General features: G+C 48.5%; 1 protein-coding gene across 1 annotated transcript in view; it reads left to right on the plus strand.

Annotated features, from left to right (window-relative positions):
• Window positions 1–229: 229 nt before the first annotated feature.
• Window positions 230–20420, plus strand: part of LOC112269292 — a 40728-nt gene continuing 20537 nt past the window's right edge. Inside the window, exon 1 of the mRNA XM_024455726.1 lies at window positions 230–859. Coding sequence (XP_024311494.1) covers window positions 230–859 — 630 coding nt within the window. The remainder of the gene's footprint in view (window positions 860–20420) is intronic.

A 20420-nucleotide genomic window follows, 5' to 3' on the forward strand; every position in this document is an offset into this window, starting at 1 on the left:
AAGAGTCGTATAGAGATACGATTGGCAAGAGTTGCCTACCGAGTGATTCAATCGGCTAGCAGTGATGCTAAAGCTCACTAGACGATTGGTTGATCTTGGATCTTGAATCACTAATGATCAATGGAGGGATGTTGATTTTGGTGGGAGTATATTTCTATTAAAGTGTTTAATATGAATTACTCTTCATGAATACTTGTCTTAGTGTTTTTGCATTTTCTGTTGTAGATCAATGGCACCACCTCAATTATCCAGTTTTGCTTTGAGATCTGTTCTTGAGAAAGATAAACTAAATGAAACTAACTTCACCAACTGGTATCGGAACCTGAGAATCGTTCTCAGGCACGATAAGAAAGGACATGTCATAGAGAACCCACTTCCAGAGGAGCTGGCTGATAATGCCACTGCTGCTGTTAGAAACGCCTATCAACGCTCATGTGATGAGTCGATTGAGATCAGCTGTCTGATGCTTGCCTATATGGAGCCCGAACTGCAGCAGCAGTTTGAGAATGTTGAGGCTTTCGATATGATCGAGACTCTCAAAGGCATGTTTCAGACTCAGGCTAGGACCGGAAGATTTAATGTCTGGAGGTCCTTCCTGGAGACTAAGCTGAAAGAAGGCGAACCCTTGAGCCTGCATGTAATCAAGTTGGTTGGTTACACGCAAAGCTTGGAGAAGCTGGGCTTTCCGCTGAGCCAAGAGTTGGCCACGGATACAATTCTGGCATCTCTTCCGCCGAGCTATGCGCAGTTCGTTCAGAACTACCATATGCATGGCATGGAAAAGAAAGTCACTGAATTGCATGGGATGCTTAAAACAGCAGAGGAGGGTATCAAGAAAAATACCAAGCAAGTGTTGTTGGTACAGGGAAAGCCAAAGTTCAAGAAGAATTCTTGGGCTAAGAAGAAGGCAAAGAAGGGAAAGGCTAAGGATGTGATCCCGACCCCTGCCCCTGCTGCGCCTAAGGCTGGACCAGACTCAGAGACCGTGTGCTTTTTCTGCAAAGGCACCGGTCATTGGAAGAGGAACTGCAGCAAGTACCAGGCCCACGTGGCAAAGAAGGGTGGAAGTGTGACTTCTACTTCAGGTACGGTTGTTGTATGTGTTATAGACATTTATCTTGCTGATGCACCTAACAGCTCTTGGGTATTGGATACGGGATCGGTTGTTCACATTTGAACCTCGATGCAGGGGCTGGCAAGGACTAGGAGCGTTGCAAGTGGAGAGGTTGACATAAGGGTTGGCAATAAAGCAAGAGTTGCAGCGTTGGCCACCGGGACTATGCAACTTCATTGACCTTTTGGATTTGTTATGGAATTAAATAATTGTAATTATGTTCCTACTTTAAGTCGAAACATTATATTTGTCTCAAAGTTGTTGAGTCATGGTTATATCTGTCTCAAAGTTGTTGAGTCATGGTTATGAATTCAATATTAAGGGCAATGGTTGTTCTTTTTATTTGAAGGATATGTTTTACGGCTTTGCACCTGTTATGAACGGGTTATTCATCCTTAATCTTGGAGGAGAATCTGTCTATAACATTAATGTCAAGAGGCGCAAGCCTAACGATCTGAATCAAACCTATTTTTGGCATTGTCGTTTGGGTCACATAAGTGACAAACGCATGAAGAAGCTCCATGGAGATGGACTTTTAACTTCGTTTGACTATGAATCATTCGAGACATGCGGGTCTTGTCTACTAGGCAAGATGACCAAGTCGCCTTTTGCAAAGAGTTGCGAGGGTGACCGACTTGTTGGAACTCATACATACTGATGTGTGTGGGCCAATGAGCACGACAGCTAGAGGAGGTTATCAATACTTCATAACATTCACTGATGATTTGAGTAGATATGGATATGTCTACTTAATGAAACATAAGTCGGAAACCTTTGAAAAGTTTAAGGAGTTCCAGAATGAAGTAGAGAACCAACGTGGCAAGAAAATAAAGCTTCTACGATCTGATCGTGGAGGCGAGTACTTGAGTCACGAGTTCGACGATCATCTGAAGAGTTGTGGAATTGTTCCACAGCTCACACCGCCGGGTACACCACAGAGAAACGGTGTGTCGGAAAGGCGGAACCGGACCTTGTTGGACATGGTTCGGTCAATGATGAGTCAGTCAGATCTTCCCTTGTCATTTTGGGGTTATGCTCTAGAAACCGCAGCGTTCACACTAAACAGAGTACCATCAAAGTCCGTAGATAAGACACCATATGAGATATGGACTGGAAAGCGTCCCAGTTTGTCTTTTCTAAAGATTTGGGGTTGTGATGTATTTGTCAAACGACTTCAGTCAGACAAGCTCACTCCCAAATCAGACAAGTGCATATTCGTGGGATATCCAAGGGAAACCTTAGGATATTACTTCTACAACCGGGCAGAGGGCAAAGTGTTTGTCGCTCGAAACGGTGTCTTCCTTGAGAAAGAGTTTCTCAGTCGGGAGGCAAGTGGGAGGTCAGTGCAACTCGAAGAAGTTCGAGATGAGCCACTAGGGGATAACTCGAGAGGTGCTGTCCGAGTGACTGAGCCAGTCGTCGTACCCACGGCCACTACAGCACCATATCCACGAAGGTCGGAAAGACTGCGTAATGTACGCAATGTGTTGTTGTTAGACAATGACGAGCCGACTAATTATGCAAAAGCGATGGTGGGTCCAGAGTCCGAGTTATGGCTTGAGGCCATGAGATCCGAATTAAAGTCCATGGATGAAAACCAAGTTTGGAACTTGGTAGATCCGCCAGAGGGTGTAAAAACCATCGAGTGCAAATGGATATTTAAAAGGAAAACTAATATGGATGGAAATGTTCAAATCCATAAAGCTTGACTTGTCGCAAAGGGTTTTCGACAAGTTCAAGGAGTTGACTACGACGAGACTTTCTTGCCGGTAGCGATGCTTAAATCAGTTCGGATCATTCTAGCTATTGCTGCATATTTCGATTACAAGATATGGCAAATGGATGTCAAAACGGCTTTCCTTAACGGAAATTTAACCGAGGACGTGTATATGATACAGCCCGAGGGTTTTGTCGATCCAAAGAATGCTGGAAAAATATGCAAACTTCAGAAATCCATCTATGGATTGAAGCAAGCATCTCGGAGCTAGAACATTCGTTTTGATGAAGTAGTCAAAGGGTTTGGCTTCATAATAAATGAAGAAGAACCTTGTGTATACAAGAAGTTTAGTGCAAACTCAGTCGTATTTCTAATCTTACATGTGAGACATATTATTGATTGGAAATGACATTCCGATGCTAGAAGCCGCCAAGGACTCATTGAAGAAAAGTTTTTCAATGAAGGACTTGGGAGAAGCGGCTTATATTTTGGGAATCAGGATCTATAGAGATAGATCAAGGAGGCTTATTGGTTTAAGCCAGAGTACATATGTTGACAAAGTGTTGAAGAGGTTCAACATGAATGAGGCAAAGAAAGGGTTCTTGCCCATGTCGCATGGTATAAGTCTAAGCAAGACTCAGAGACCTTCGACTTCTGATGAGCGAAGTCGGATGACTGCGATTCCGTATGCTTCGGCGGTCGGATCCATCATGTACGCCATGTTATGTACTCGACCGGACGTTTCCTATGCTCTAAGTGTTACGAGCAGGTATCAGGCTGACCCCGGTGAGAGTCACTGGACAGCGCTGAAGAATATCCTTAAGTACTTGAGAAGGACTAAGGATATGTTTTTGGTTTACGGTGGTGAGGATGAGCTCGTTGTAAAGGGTTACACCGATGCTAGTTTCCAAACCGACAAGGACGATTATCGATCACAATCTGGATACGTGTTTGTCTTGAACGGAGGTGCGGTGAGCTGGAAGAGCTCTAAGCAAGAAACGGTGGCCGACTCTACAACAGAAGCTGAGTATATCGCGGCTTCAGAAGCCGCGAAAGAAGGCGTTTGGATCAGAAAGTTTGTTTTTGAGCTTGGAGTGGTTCAGGGCGCGTCCAATCCCATGGACCTCTACTGTGACAACAGTGGTGCTATCGCACAAGCCAAAGAACCACGACATCACCAAAAATCCAAACACATACTCAGGCGTTACCATCTCATAGTGGAATTCGTGGAGAGAGGTGACGCTAAGATATGCAAGGTACACACGGATCTCAATATTGCTGATCCGTTGACAAAGCCTCTCCCGCAGCCAAAGCATGAGGCGCACACACGAGCCATGGGTATGCGATACTTGGATGATTGACTGTAGTGCAAGTGGGAGACTGTTGGAGATATGCCCTAGAGGCAATCATGTGATGATGTTATTTCCTATGTATTCATGAGTTATTGTTATTGTCCTTGAACATCATCACTAATATGTATCAATAAATACGTGATTTGTCTGTGAGACTATGTATTCTATGATGTTGTTCTAATGGTCCCTGGTCATTGAGGTTATGCAGACACATAACCTAGACTAACAATGTGAATCAGTATGATGACTACGTTTCACAAGTCATAGGGCAAGTTGTTGCCGACTGATAGCATGGACTCGACAATGAGATTGTTGAGTCGGACAGACCCGCACTGAGACACAATGACATGATTGTCATTTGTTAGTCTCAAGTACGATGTATATGCCAGTCCTAGACCTGAGGTCATCGCATGAGCTTGGGATGTGAATCGGCCTACTTAGGGGTTGCCAAACGCTACTCCGCAAACTAGGTGGTTATAAAGGTAGTTTTCGGGTTTGCTGAGAAGCATGCTGCGAGCCATGGTTAATCAAGATGGGATTTGCCCCTCCTGTTCGGAGAGATATCTCTGGGCCCTCTCGAGTGATCAGATTCGGAAAGCATGGCCATGCGACTTGGGTTAAGTGTTAACCCGTTCCGGAATCTGTATGACAGGAACGAGAAGAGAGTCGAGCTATCCACAAGGATGACAAGCACTCGCCTTGAGCTCGACACACACATCGTGAGGCAAAAGGAATGTTGCATATGACACATTGTATGGTTCGTCAATATACCTTGTGGTTACTCGGGAGTTGGCACGTGCTGCTAGGCGCCGCTACCAACTATCGACTTGAGTCGGTGCCAGTGGACGAGTAAGGTGTTACTCGGACCCGCAGTCCGAACTCGTAGTCGTGTCCGTCTGACCATGAACCTGTAGGGTCGCACGCTTAAGGGGATAGGACCGAATTGGATCGGATCCAACTCGTATCGGGCTTAGACTCCTAACGGGCCTCAAGTGTTGAAGCCCACCAGGGAGGTCTATATAAGTGGAGGAGGCGTACCCGATTAGGGTTACACCAGTCCAGACGCGAGTTAGACTCGGCCGTCACGCCTCCACGCCCAAAGCCTTGCGATCGGATCTAGCAGTCTGTCGCATGGAGGTCCTCCCTGTACGTGTGGATACCTCGGAGGCGCTGCACCTGCGGCGCTTGGACGAACTGTTCGTGGGATCGGCGAGGAGGAGCAGGCTGTTCGACTACTCGGCATCGACGCGCTACATCAACTCTACTTCCGCTACGGGTCTGCGCGTCTAGTGGTAATCTCGTGATCCATTATCTACAGCATTGATCCGGACGGAAGCAGTAGAAATTTTTATTTTGTGCTAGCGTAGCATACCGCATTGCCCAACAAGGATCATCGCTTCAGATGGTATCAGAGCATTGTGTTGCCTGTAGGAACGTGACCCTAGCATGTATTAGGATAAGACCAGACCTTAGTGTTAAGCATTCTTACTTCTTATCCCTACCTGTCTTATTTATTATTTTTACTTCTTATCCCTACCTGTCTTATTTATTATTTTTACTTCTTATCCCTGCCTGTCTTATTTATTACTTTTACTTCTTACTCCTACATGTCGTATTTATTATTTTATTCTTTTACACAAAATATCATGACATCAATCCACTAATGCATATTATTCTTCCTTGTTTATTTTGTCATCCACCTCTAAATAATGCTGTCATACTACACTCATATTATCATACAATTATTGTTCACTTTGCAATCCCTCGGTCAGGATTAGATCGTTTTAATTCCGAACCGGTACGCGATCTGGGCCGTCCGATCTATTTAAGTTAGATCCGATGGTTCTCTTTTATTTTAATCGCGAACTGGTACCGTCCAATCAGGAAGCGCCACCTGTCCTCTAATAAAATGAAAAACATAAATTCCGGTTTAATTAAATGGCAGTTTTGCAGAAAAGCCCCTGTAACTTCAAATGATCATAACTTTTAAACCGTATGGCCAAATTTGACAAATCTTACCTTTTTGGAAAGCTCTCAACCTGTAGAATCTTTTGGCACTGTTTAAATTTAAATTTCAATATTTGAATAACAGTCAATTTACAGAATAGGGTTTAATGCCATTTAATTCATAACTAATTATTTAGAAGTCCTTTTTAATTGAAACCAGTGCCCAAAAATTTGTTTTGTTATCCTCTGTCCATTGGGACAGCGAAATAAATATTTTGAATTAAATTAAATGGCTGATGCCAATAAAACCTTATTTTAGGGTTTAAACCCTAGCTTTTGCTTTTTGTTTTTAAACCTAATGCATTAATTTTAATTACCAATGCTGAGGATCAGTCGATCATCCAAATAAAATAAACCAAATCTTGTCACATGTTATGCATTACATCATGGCATATAAATTTTTACTTTTGATTGTGTGGTGTGTTTATGTATGCAATGTTTGTATTTGACTAGTTTTCTCGGTAAGCGAACTGTGTGATTGTGAAGAGTGCTTGAATACCAACTGCTATCAAGGCAAGTTCAGTTTGACCATCATCCTTTTATTTTATTATGCACTAGATTTTATTAATTACATTGTTAGGATTATTATTGTATCTATGCTAGCTATGATTTCTCATAGTAGTATAGGATACCCTTGCCCAGTCCTCATCACCAATTGCCATCGTAGTATTAAAATGCTATGCTATGATAATATACGAGGGTGGTATTATTACAAAGTGATACTATTGAATTACAATATGGTTTTCCTAGTGTATGGCAAAACAAGTAATTCAATGAACCGTCCTGGGTGGGCTGCTTTGAGGAATTGGAGATGTATGCGACGTCAGGTCCATTTCTATGGGTCCATTTCTATGATTCGTCTCGCCATTTCTATGGGAGCGCCTGCGTTGCAACTGAGGAATGCCACCCGGGGTAACCAGAGACTGGACTAGTTTCTTGTTTAGTAGCTTCCAGTACAACCACATGGTATTATGGGCTCTGCCAGGATGGATGTAAGAAATATGAACCTGGATCCGAGGTGACATCGGTATATAGCAGTGTAGGTGGGGGCGCGTCCCTCAGGTAGTTTGGGTGATTATGGTCTGAAAATTCATGTGATCGATGCCGTTGCTACTCTACCTTGAGGACAGCAAGGGATTAACACGTCGATTTTTGTGGGGAATGTGTACAACCTCTCGAGAGTGTCAAACTAAGTACTTAGCCGTGTCTCCGGTTACGGACAATATGAGCAACTAGATATTGGGGCTGTAAGGAAGGTCTCACTCATTCCAATTTCTTACTAAAATGAATGGATTGAACTGGGTAGGAGCATTAATGTATCTACTCAATGTGCCTAGGCTAATAGGAGCATGCGTGTTTCTACCCCGTGTCCAATAGAATTTAAAACTATTTGTTTAAAAATGATAGGATTGAACTATGATGCTTTTATGCAAATAGCCAAACCCCTCCTTGCCAAATACTGCATATACTTGTTAGGTCTGCTATAACCCTTTGGTGAACTTGCCAATACATTCAATGTATTGACCCCCTAGTGGCTGCAACGTTTAAATGTTGCAGGTGAACCAGGTGAAGAGTGGGTACGAATTGTTAGGGTTGCGAGTTTACATTCCAACATGTTTCGACTGTGGAGTTGTTATGGGACTCCTGTATCTTCTGCCTTCCGCTGCAAGATTTTATTTTCTCTTGAGGTAAATCATGAGGTTATGCAATATGTAAGTTACTATTAAATTGTGGATCAATGCGATGTAATATACTTTTGACCTTTGTATCTTGATATTAAATCTTGAAACTGTGTGTGCTAGCGAGTCGATCTAGGGACTAGCACTGTAAGCACAGAGATTGAACCCTATAAGGAGGGGGGGTGGATCGCTTCAGAACTCGAGTTGAGTTCGCTTCGAGTCTTGTCCAGGGAAGGAACCTCCTTTGGAGCCGTCGACTCCGTGGTTTCCGGAGGGAGCATCTCAGCCGAGATCGCGGCTCTCGCGATATTCGGCTCAGGTGTCACAACCCTCTCCGTGTCTACCTCGATTGTCGAAGTTGTGGGCTCTTTCTGCCGCTGCAAAAGAGAAGTACTCCCTTTTTCAGTCCCGGAAAGGATTCAAAGACACGAGTCTTAACTAAAAGCAAGGAGTCCGACTCATATCAGCGCAGAGAAACAAGGATGTTTCTTTATTAATATTGCTCGCATTCGAGCAAGAACGATACAAAAAAATGGGAAAATACAAAGAGGACAGGCGAAAACCTAAAGAAGTCTAAGCCTCATGCGGGGCCCACCTCCTAGCTCGGCGCAGGAGTCGGCAATGGTGGAGCCGCTCCTCCCTCAGATGCCATGCTCCCCAGCTGAGCTGACAGCTGGGCCGCCAGTTCTTCCCCAAGTTGGAAGTAAGGCGTCAAAGCCACCTCCTCCTCGCTGGGTGACAAGGGACGCGCGAAGCCACCTTGGGGAAGAACATGCAGTATTGGCAGATCTTATCAAGTACATGCAGTATTGGCTAGGTGGGGTTTGGCTATTTGCACAAATGCATCATTGTTCAATCATATCATTTTTAATAAAATAGTGTTGATTATAACAGATCCTATCAAGTACATGCAGTATTGGCTAGGTGGGGTTTGGCTATTTGCACAAAAGCATCATTGTTCAATCATATCATTTTTAATAAAATAGTGTTGATTCTATTGGACAAGGAGTAGAAACACCCATGCTCCTATTAACCTAGGCACATTGAGTAGATACATCAATGCTCCTACCCAGTTCAATCCATTCATTTTATTAAGAAATTGGAATGAGTGAGACCTTCCTTACAGCCCCAATATCTAGTTGCTCATAATTGTCCATAATCGGGGACACGACTAATTACTTAGTTTGACACTCTCGAGAGGTGGTACACTTTACCCACAAGAAATCGACGTGTTAATCCCTTGCTGTCCTCAGGGTAGAGTAGCAACGGCATCGATTACATGAATTTTCAGAACATAATCCCCCAAACCACCTGAGGGACGCGTTCCAAACTACACTGCTACATACCAATGTCACCTTGGATCCAGGTTCATATTTCTTACATCCATCCTGGCAGAGCCTATAATACCATGTGGTTGTACTGGAAGCTACTAAACAGGAAACTAGTCCAGTCTCTGGTTACCCCGGGTGGCATTCCTCAGTTGCAACGCAGGCGCTCCCATAGAAATGGCGAGACGACTCATAGGAATGGACCTGACGTCGCATACATCTCCAATTCCTCAAAGCAGCCCACCCAGGACGGTTCATTGAATTACTTGTTTTGCCATACACTAGGAAAACCATATTGTAATTCAATAATATCACATTGTAATAATACCACCCTCGTATATTATCATAGCATAGCATTTTTCTACCACGATGGCGATTGGTGGTGAGGACATGGCAAAGCTATCCTATACTACTAGTACAGATCATAGCTAGCATAGATACAATAATAATCCTAACAATGCAATTAATAAAATCTAATGCATAATAAAATAATGGGTTGATGGTCAAAGTGAATTTGCCTGATTAGTGTCTTTGTATTCTTCTTCTTTTTGATACTCACAGTTACCGCACTCCGTATAATCTATCGCGAAGAACGAAAAGCAATAATAAATAACTATTCGAGAACTCCAAATCATAACTCCAAATAAAGAACCAAAGCAATATACGAAGTTTAAATTAAACAGTATCTAACTACTGTTAGGCTGTCCTAGGCATAGATCTAAGAGGTAGGAACAAGGTTTGGGTTCTATCGGAGTTGAAACGGTGAAGTCATTGGCTGTTAAAGGATACAATTTTCTAGGGGTCATGGGCTACTGTAGAATAACTTTGGAAGGTGTACAAAGTGGTCCAGAAATTAGAGTTTACTGTACTCTAGTCACAACAGAAAGAATGAACTGGTTTGAAAATATGGATCAACATGTATGGGCTTTGGAACATTGCTAATCAATAAGACAGTGTTAACAGATCAACATGTATGGGCATGGACTAGTGTGGCCAAGTCTGGAATTTAAATCTATAGGAACTGTTATAACTTACATATTTTGCCTGTTTGGAAAATGGTGCTAAATGGAAGAACATGGGATGAAAAGTATACTACTGTATTCTATTAAGATTGTAATAGCTAACCCAACAAGTCCCATCCCAAAAGGATCTACAAAGAATTAGCTACTGGCTTGCAAAGATGGCTAGTCAGAAACTGGCAGACTAAAGGTACTAATTCCAATTGAAAAGTTACTGGTGGAAATGGCTTCAAAAGACAGAGGGCCAATGGGATGAATTAAACTAGATCTAACATGCTTTCAAAAGCCACTGGTTTAACCTAAATAGGAGTTGTGAGTCAAGATATACAGGCTTCCAAAAAAGGCTAATCCATAACAAAGTTTCCGTAACTAAAGTGTGGGACACTGCTGAAGGTACTGTTCTGCAATGATGATGCACTAGTGTGGATGAACTTGGAAATGTTCTAAAATAGGTCTAGGATTTAGATTTGGATTTGAGCTTGACATGACAGAAAGAATCATCTAATTTGAAGTAATGGCTCAAAAGATATAGGCTCCGGAAGACAGCTAACTGATGTGACAGTGTTAACAGATACGACTTTTGATTGAAGATGCACCTCTGTAGATGAATCCTAAGTTGTGAAAGAATTAACCTAATGTGTAGAACATGATCTGATTGATGATCTACAGAAGGTTTGGAACCAAACGGATCAATGGAACAACCTACATGAATTTCGAAAGGTGGCTAATCCAGAAACAATGTGCTGTGGATAACAATTTCAAACGAAGATGCACCACAGAAGCTCTTGGATACGGTATACAAACTGATATGACCTATAGTGGAGGACTTTCTCTAACTACTACAGAAAGATTCGGGCAAAAATGATACACAGATCAAAAGATATGGGCTTCTAAACATGGCTAATCAAAACTGCTGCGGCTGAAAAGTTGCTTACCGGAAAAGACACGGAGTTCGCCGGAGTTGAAGGAGGACGGCAATGATGTCGACGTAGGGTTCGATGGGGCCGTGGAAGACGTCAAGGCGGACATCGTGACGCAGCTTTCGGGGTCGAGGGCGTCTCCGGACGGCGGCGGGTGGAGCTCCGGGCACGGCTTTGTCATGGGGTCGAGGACGGCACGGCCAACGGCGTCAAGAGGTCACGAAACCTTGTCAAAAAGGTAGGTAAGGGTCACATGAGTCTACCGGTGAAAAGAATCAAAGAACGGATGTTTAGGGTGATCTCACCGGCAACAATGGTGGCGGTGACCGGCGGAGGAAGACGTCGACGTAGCTGGCTGTACAGAGGTTTTGAGGCCAAACTTTCTAGATGGGAATGGGAGAGAAGAGACAAAGGCTCAAAGTGACGCGCGTGGAATCCTTTTATAGTGGCCGAGGAGGGAGATCGGACGCGGGATGTCGACGGCCAACATTCGGAGTGCCTCTTTTGGAAACTGCGATAATGAGAGGAAACTTCAAATTGGTTGCCTCGATGGGTTCCCGGGATGGTGAAGATTGATGGGGTGGTTTCTTTTCGGAGAAAGACGCGCGGGAAGGAAAGAAATCAAAGAAAGAAAATATGGAAGGAGGGGTTTCCTTACGTGCAGACGAGGAAGAAGAGCACGAGCTCGTGCTCGCTGGCTGGGGCGCTCGGTGGAGAAGGGCTGGCCCAGTTGGGTCGGTTCATTCTCTTTTTTTTCTTTTCGTTTTTTTGTTTATGTTTTTATTAATAAATTTTGATTCTTAACTCCAAATAAGTCCAAATAAACTTTAGAAAATTTGTAAATTCAAATCCTCCAAAGTGTGAACTTTTGGGACTTGAATCCTTCCAAAATAAAATAAGTAAAAATACTTTTGCTTGTGTAAATGTCATTAGGGCTCTATAAGTAATACATAAAATAAGTTTTGAAATCTATTATGAAACCTTTGTTACATAAATTAGTTTAAACTCCAACAAAATATTGGGTTGGCATACTTTGCACTAAAACCCTTTCTTGGATAAATACCCCATTGGGTTGAACTCGAAATAAAATCTCATATTAATTACATGGTTCACTAAATTCCCAAATAACTTTATAAGACCAAATCAAAAATCATGTAAACCATCGCAGATGTTTCTATATATATATATATATATATACATATACATATATATATATATATACATATACATATATATATATACACATATCTATATATATATTTGGGATGGTGAAGATTGATGGGGTGGTTTCCTTTCGGAGAGAGACGCGCGGAAAGGAAAGAAATTGAAGAAAGAAAATATGGAAGGAGGGGTTTCCTTACGTGCAGAGGAGGAAGAAGAGCACGAGCTCGTGCTCGCTGGCTGGGGCGCTCGGTGGAGATGGGCCGGCCCAGTTGGGTCGGTTCATTCTCTTTTTTTTGATTTTTTTATTTATGTTTTTATTAATAAATTTTGATTCCTAACTCCAAATAAGTCCAAATAAATTTCAGAAAATTTGTAAATTCAAATCCTCCAAAGTGTGAACTTTTGGGACTTGAATTCTTTTAAAATAAAATAAGTAAAAATACTTTTGCTTGTATAAATGTCATTAGGGCTTTATAAATAATACATAAAATAGGTTTTGAAATCTATTATGAAACCTTTGTTACATAAATTAGTTTAAACTCCAACAAAATATTGGGTTGGCATACTTTGCACTAAAACCCTCTCTTGGATAAATACCCCATTGGGTTGAACTCCAAATGAAATCTCATATTAATTACATGGTTCACTAAATTCCCAAATAACTTTATAACACCAAATCAAAAATCATGTAAACCATCACAAATGTTTCCAAACACATATATATATAAATGTATGTATTTGGGATGGTGAGGATTGATGGGGTGGTTTCCTTTCGGAGAGAGACGCGCGGGATGGAAAGAAATCGAAGAAAGAAAATATGGAAGGAGGGGTTTCCTTACGTGCAGAGGAGGAAGAAGATCACGAGCTCGTGCTCGCTGGTTGGGGCGCTCGGTGGAGATGGGCCGGCCCAGTTGGGTCGGTTCATTCTGTTTTTTTTTTGTTTTTTTATTTATGTTTTTATTAATAAATTTTGATTCCTAACTCCAAATAAGTCCAAATAAATTTCAGAAAATTTTTAAATTCAAATCCTCCAAAGTGTGAACTTTTGGGACTTGAATCATTTCAAAATAAAATAAGTAAAAATACTTTTGCTTGTATAAATGTCATTAGGGCTTTATAAGTAATACATAAAATAGGTTTTGAAATCTATTATGAAACCTTTATTACATAAATTAGTTTAAACTCCAACAAAATATTGGATTGGCATACTTTGCACTAAAACCCTTTCTTGGATAAATACCCCATTGGGTTGAACTCCAAATAAAATCTCATATTAATTACATGGTTCACTAAATTCCCAAATAACTTTATAACACCAAATCAAAAATCATGTAAACCATCGCAGATGTTTCCAAACATATATATATATATTTGGGAAGTCACGTTATCCCACTCTCAAAGACGGAATAAATGTTGGAATAATATTTGCACATGAGGATCTCACGTTATCCTCTTCTCGAATATTTGATAGTTTCCTCTCGAAAACAAGATGAACACGACAAAGCAAATATCGAGAGAAACATAGGTGAATCATTAGATATGTTTTCCAACCATATACTTGGGAAAGTCATATTATGTCCTTTCTTTAACATTTAAATAAATGTCGGAAATTATTTCTACTTGATTCAAATATTCCAACGATGCTCTCAAATGGTCATGGCAACTGTCGCACCAGTGGCACCCGGGGTACCACCGCTGCGCGACGCGTGGGCCCCGTTCCCGAGTCCCCGGGAAGGTCCCATCCCGGGGAGCGTCTATGAGCAGCCCGGCAAGCTCCCAGCCCAGGGTCTAGCGGGGCTTCGGGGAATAATCCCGCCTGGGCACCTCCCGGGAAGTTGCTTCCCGGGGGGGGGGGGGGGGGTTCTCGGGGGCGCCGGGCCCGGGCGCTTCCCGGGGTCGACTTGCCGGGGCAGGGGGTTCCCGGGCGCATGCCCCCGCCTCAGGCGCGGGGCCCAGCAACCAGATCAACAGCGCCGCGAGGACGCGTTGCGGGCGCGGGATGCGCGGTCCCACCAGGGCAAGGAGTAAGCCGCACGGCTCAGTAAATGAGCCGACCGACAGGTTGTTACCCGTTCGATCAAAGGAACAGTGGCTGTCCAACCCTATACTAGAGGTTTAGACCCCTAGCGGCCGAGGTGGCATCCATGCGTGCCACCAGCTCACCGGGGGGAGTTGTATGCCTCCCCGCCCGACACTTGCAGCCCATGCATCGTGGCACCTGTGGCATCCCCATGAGCATAAAAGGAGGACCCTCGCCAACGGCCAAAGTGTTGGGCTCGGCAAAAAAAAAAGAGTAGTTGGCTCCAGTAGACAGTGGGGTTGAGTTCGACGATGCTCACAGTTAACTCCCAGCATCAGCAAAGAGTAGAAGGAGTACCTAGCCAGTGAGAGAAAGCCCGGGAACTTGTCCGGCAACCTGTAAACACCCGATTCTTAATTAATACTAGCTCAGACAAGCAGGACGTAGGGTTTTACACCTCCGGGTGGCCCAACCTGGGTAAAAACGTGCGTGTCCTTGTTCTTGGTCTAACACGCACCTCTAGCACATCATCTCACCGGTCCTGCAGGGGCCCTTCGGCCGCGTCGGCGATCGCCGGGGCGAACCCCGACGCTCCTACCGAACCAAAAAGGGGGCCGTGGCCGCACGCCCCCGGTGTCGGAGCACCTTGCGACGACATCCGGTGCGCTTGTAGGGGGCGCGGGAGTAGAGCCCCTTGGTAACCGCCAGCGACGGCGGCAGCATCGACGTCGGCCTCGCTTTCCCCGCCGACGGGACTGGTCGCCATGCCCCCCAAGCGGGCTGGGGACCCACGGATAGATGCGCGTGAAGCCCCGGCGGCACACACGCGGTCGCACGACCTGCGGCCCGAGTCGGGGGCTCAGGAGAATTCCGAGCCCTCGAGAGTGCAGCAACCACAGCTGCCTCCCCCGCCTCCTCGGCCGTCTGCAGATAATCGGCCGAGGGGACCGGCTGCCCCCAGTGCTGGGGCCAGTCGCGCGCGCGGGCATGGTGCCGCCCGCGCCGGCCAGCGAGTTGAGTCGAGGGCCGAGGATGCCTCGCGGCAATGGCACCAGGAGCACACAACCCCTGGGGGTTCGCCCCCTGCGCACTCGGAGGCATCTGGGGCCAGAGCGGGAAGCAGCCGTTCGGGGCCAGCTGCCCCCCATACGAACCCCGGCGGAAGCCATCATCGCCGCGCGCGTCATGGTGCAGTACGAGCCGCAGCAGGGCACGCCAGCGCATGAGACGTGGGGCGAGGAGTTGGAAGCGCTTCTCACCCTGGCCGCCCAGCAGCCGCAAGGCGAGGGCGTCCTGGTAGGCTCCGGCCACGGGCAGAACCCGGAGCGCGGAGACGCGCCACCCGCCTCACGACAGGGGGAGAACCCTCCCCCTCCGCAGGGAGGCCAAGGGGACGGGGGCCCGGAGGGGTCCTCAAATTCATCACCCACCGTTCCAGGGGGTGACGCGCGTGGCATCTTGAATGCCCGCCAGCAGGAAGATTTGCGTCAGCGCTTGGAGCGCTGGCGCAGGCGCGAGGTAGAGCGTCAATGGCCGCAGGAGCAGGAAGATGCTCCCATGGGCCCCGAGGACGGCTGCACCACGTTTACACGCGAGCTGCGGCGGGTGACGTGGCCCCACAAGTTTCGAGCGCCCGCGCTCGGTACGTACGACGGGACCGCCAACCCAAGGATTTCCTCCTGACCTACACGTTGGGCATGCATGCCATTGGCGCCGACGACAAGGTCAGGGCAAACTGGTTCCCGATGGTCCTGAAAGGATCAGCGCGAACCTGGTTGCTCAACCTGCCCGCCGGGTCCATCGCCACTTGGGCGGACCTGCGCGAGCAGTTCGTGAGTGCATTCCAGGGCGGCTATAAGCGCCCGAGAACCATGGCGGAGCTGCACACTATTGTGCAGAAACCGGGAGAGACATTGCGGGCCTTCGTCAACCGCTTCTCTAACCTCTCCTATTCCATCCCAGAGGCGGAGGCGGCCGCCATCATTAACACCTTCGCCATCAACGTCCGTGATCCCAAGATGCGCAAGAAGCTGAGCACAAATGCGCCATGGCTGAGGAAGGGCGCCTAGCGCCCGAGCTGGCAGCCAAGGCTGCCGCGAGCCCTGGCGAGGGCTCGCAGAAGAAGGGTTCCCGCAAGCACAATGGGAAGCAAGTCCTCGCTGCGGACTCGGGGGCTCCTGCTGCGAGGCCCGCGAAGAAGGCCTCGTCGGGCGGTCGGTCTGGCGGGACGCAGGGCGACACGCCCCGCTGCCCCATCCACAGGAACTCCACCCACGACGCGCAGAACTGCCGCGTTCTGCAGGGGATCAAGCAGCGGCGGGAGCAGCGCCATGAGGAGTGCCGCGCCGCCGGCGCCTGCTTCAACTGCGGCGACATCGGACATCTCTCCCGAGACTGCCCGAACGACCCCAGAGCGGGGCCGAGGCCGGCCGGCGGCGGTGCGGGCCGGGATGAACCCCAAGGAGGGCTCGGTTAGCCCCGCGCTGGTCGGGAACGCCCCCCCCCCTCCGGGGACGCGACAGGGCAGTTTACATCCATGGGGGAGCTTACGTTCTCCCATCCCATGCCGCTCTGAAGCACCTCACCCGCGACATGTGCGCGCTGTTGCTGGATGCGGAGCCGCAACAGCCGCTGAGGTGGTCGCACGTGCCGATCACCTTCAGCACCGACGATCACCCAGCAGGGATCAGGGATAATACCCTTCGTCGTCTCGCTGATCATTAGCAATATGACGGTGACCAAGGTGTTGGTGGACAATGGAGCGGGGTTTAACCTCCTGTCCGCCAGGCTGGTGGAAAAGCTCCAGCTGCCGATGGAGCAGATGAAGCCCACCGATCCGTTTCGGGGGGTGAACCCCGGGATCGTGCGCCCGCTGGGACGCATCACGCTGCCGGTTACCTTCGGGTCCCGGGAAGCGTTCAGGACCGAGCACATAGTGTTTGACGTGGCGCATACCCCGTTGCCCTACAACGGGATCCTTGGTTGGCCAGCGCTGATCAAGTTTATGGCGGCCACGCATTGCGCCTATGGCGTGATGAAGATACCGTCCGTCTATGGAGTCCTCTCCATCCGGTGTGACCTCAAGGACGTGGCCTGGTGCGTGGGCGAGGTCGTCCGGGCCGCTGCCGCCGCGGACGCCGGCGATGAGGATGCAGTCGGGGACGACAGCTTGCCGGGCGATCCCCGGCAACGAAGAAGGCCCGTTCTGCCCGTGAGAGCTTGCCGGGGGATGCGCAGGCTCGAGCTCGCGCCCCGACAAGGGGCAGGGGCTCCGGGAGGAGGCCGCCAAGGTGAAGAAGCTGCCCCTCCAAGCCGGCGACAAGGAGCGCACCGTTACCGTCGGTGCGAACCTTACTGCCGAATAGGAAGGCGCCCTCATCACCTTCCTCTGGCAAAATGCCGATGTGTTCGCTTGGGAACCGTCGGACCTTCCCGGAGTCCCCAGGGAGGTGATTGAGCATCGGCTTGCGGTGCGCCCGGATGCGCACCCCGTCAAGCAAAAGGTCCGGCGGCAAGCACAAGAGCGTAAAGATTTCATGAAGCAAGAGGTGGACAAGCTCAAGGTTGCCGGGGCAATCAGGGAAGTTCTATTCCCCACTTGGCTGGCTAACCCTGTAGTAGTGCCTAAAGCAGGGAATAAGCTTCGCATGTGTGTAGATTTCACTGATCTTAATCGCGCATGCCCCAAGGATCCCTTCCCTATACCCCGTATCGATCAAATAGTTGATTCTACCGCTGGTTCTGACTTGCTGAGTTTTCTGGATGCTTTTTCCGGCTACCATCAAATCAAGATGGCGGTCGAGGATGAGGAAAAGACAGCGTTTATCACCCCGGTTGGCTGCTATTGTTACACATGCATGCCTTTCGGGTTGAAAAACGCGGGATCCACATTTCAGCGCGCCCTGCGCGAATGTTTGGGGCCCCAGCTAGGCCGCAATGCGGAGGCCTACATGGACGACATCGTCATCAAATCGAAGCGAGGGGACTCGCTGATTGATGACCTGCGGGAGACGTTCGATAACCTCCGCAGGATCAAGCTCAAGCTGAACCCCGGCAAGTGCACCTTTGGTGTTAACTTCGGACAGCTTCTGGGCTTCTTGGTTTCACACAGGGGTATACAGGCTAACCCGACCAAGATAGAAGTCATCGAGAAGATGGTGGCCCCCCGCAAGGTGAAGGACGTCCAGCGCCTCAACGGCTGTGTCGCCATGCTGGGGTGTTTCATCTCCAGGCTGGGCGAACGTGCCCTGCCTTTCTTCAGGGTAATGAAGAAGAAGGGTCCAGTCGATTGGACTCCTGAGGCCGAGGCGGCGTTCCAGGAACTCAAGCAGTACTTGAGGTCGCCGCCCGTCCTCGTCGCCCCCAAGCCGGGCGAGCCGCTGCTACTCTACCTAGCGGCAACTGACCAGGTGGTCAGCTCGGTGCTCGTCGCCGAAAGGGAGGAGGACGTCCCGGGGGCTGGGGCTGTAGGGCAGGGGGCTGAGCAGCCCCCGGCAACCGCCCCGGACCCGGGAACAACCCCCGAGCCGGCGAGTTTGGCGCCGCGGAAGCGGTTGGTGCAGCACCCGGTATACTTCGTTAGTACGGTGCTGCGCGACGCGCGGACAAGGTACCCGCAAGTGCAGAAGCTTCTTCTGGGGATTCTCCTTGCATCCCGCAAGCTGCACCACTACTTTCAGGCGCACCGCGTCATGGTGGTGTCAGGGTTTTGCCTTGAGCGAGCCCCCACCAACCGTGAAGCCACTGGGAGAGTGGCCGAATGGAGGATGGAGTTGTCGGAGTTCGACCTCCACTACGCCAACTCTAAAAGCATTAAGAGCATGGCCCTGGCGGACTTCGTAGTGGAATGGACGTCCACGGGCGTAGAAGAAAGTGAGTCGGAGACCAGCCTGCCCGGCAAGCTGGACGAGGACCACTGGGTCCTCTACTTTGACGGTGTGTTCAGCCTTCAAGGAGCAGGCGCTGGAGTCGTCATCGAGTCACCGACAGGGGACCAGTTGAGGTTCGCTGTCCAACTCGACTTCGCTAACTCCACCAACAACACGGCGGAGTATGAGGGCCTGCTCGCCGGGTTGCGTGCGGCGGTTGCCCTCGACATTAAGCGCCTCCTTGTTCGCGGCGATTCCCAGCTCGTGATCAACCAGGTGAACAAGGACTACGACTGTACTCAAATGGCGCCGTACATGGAGGAGGTCCGCAAGCTAAAACGGAAGTTCAAAGGTTTGCGCTTCGAGCATCTCAAGCGGAAGGATAACTTCGCTGCTGACGAGTTGGCCAAGATGGCGGCAGAGCGCCCGAAGCCTCTGGCGGGGGTATTCTGCCAGAAGCAAGTGGCGCCTTCAGTCGCCCCCCAGCCGACTGCCGAGGACGCCCCTCCGGCAACCGAAAGAACCCCTGCGGTAGCAGGGGTCCATGCCGCTCAAGTAGCGGCATGCCTTGGCAAGGAGATTCCCCCCTGGGCGAGAGAAATCACCCGCTACTTGAAAGAGGAAGCTCTCCCGGAAGACGACGTCGCCGCGGAGCGGGTAGCACGGCAAGCCAAGATGTACACTGTGGTGGATGGGAACCTCTACCGCAGGCGTGTGAACGGTATCAAGCTTATCTGCGTCCCACAGGATGAAGGGCGCGCATTGTTGGAGGACATACACCGGGGCACATGTTCGCACCATGTGGCTTCCCGGGCTTTAGCCAGCAAGGCATTCCGGCATGGCTTCTACTGGCCCATGGCCCTGGCTGATGCGGAGCAGTTGGTGAGGACGTGCGAAGCGTGCCAGTTCCATTCGAAAAAGAGCAACCAGCCAGCGCAGCCCTACATGTCATCCCGTCCTCATGGCCATTCTCGGTCTGGGGGCTCAACATCGTCGGCAAGCTACCGAGGGCGGTTGGCAGTTACGAATATTTGTTCGTGGCCATCGACAAGTTCTCCAAGTGGGTGGAGGTGGAACCAGTGCGGAAGGTGACCGCCTAGGCGGCCATTAAGTTCTTTAGAGGCATTGTGTGCCGGTTTGTGTGCCTAACAGCATCATCACTGACAACGGCACGCAGTTCACGACCGCGGCGTTTCAAGCCTATTGCGAAGGCATGGGCACGAAGCTGCGCT

The sequence above is a fragment of the Brachypodium distachyon genome, chromosome 5, assembly GCF_000005505.3.
Source record: "Brachypodium distachyon strain Bd21 chromosome 5, Brachypodium_distachyon_v3.0, whole genome shotgun sequence".
NCBI lineage: Eukaryota > Viridiplantae > Streptophyta > Magnoliopsida > Poales > Poaceae > Brachypodium > Brachypodium distachyon.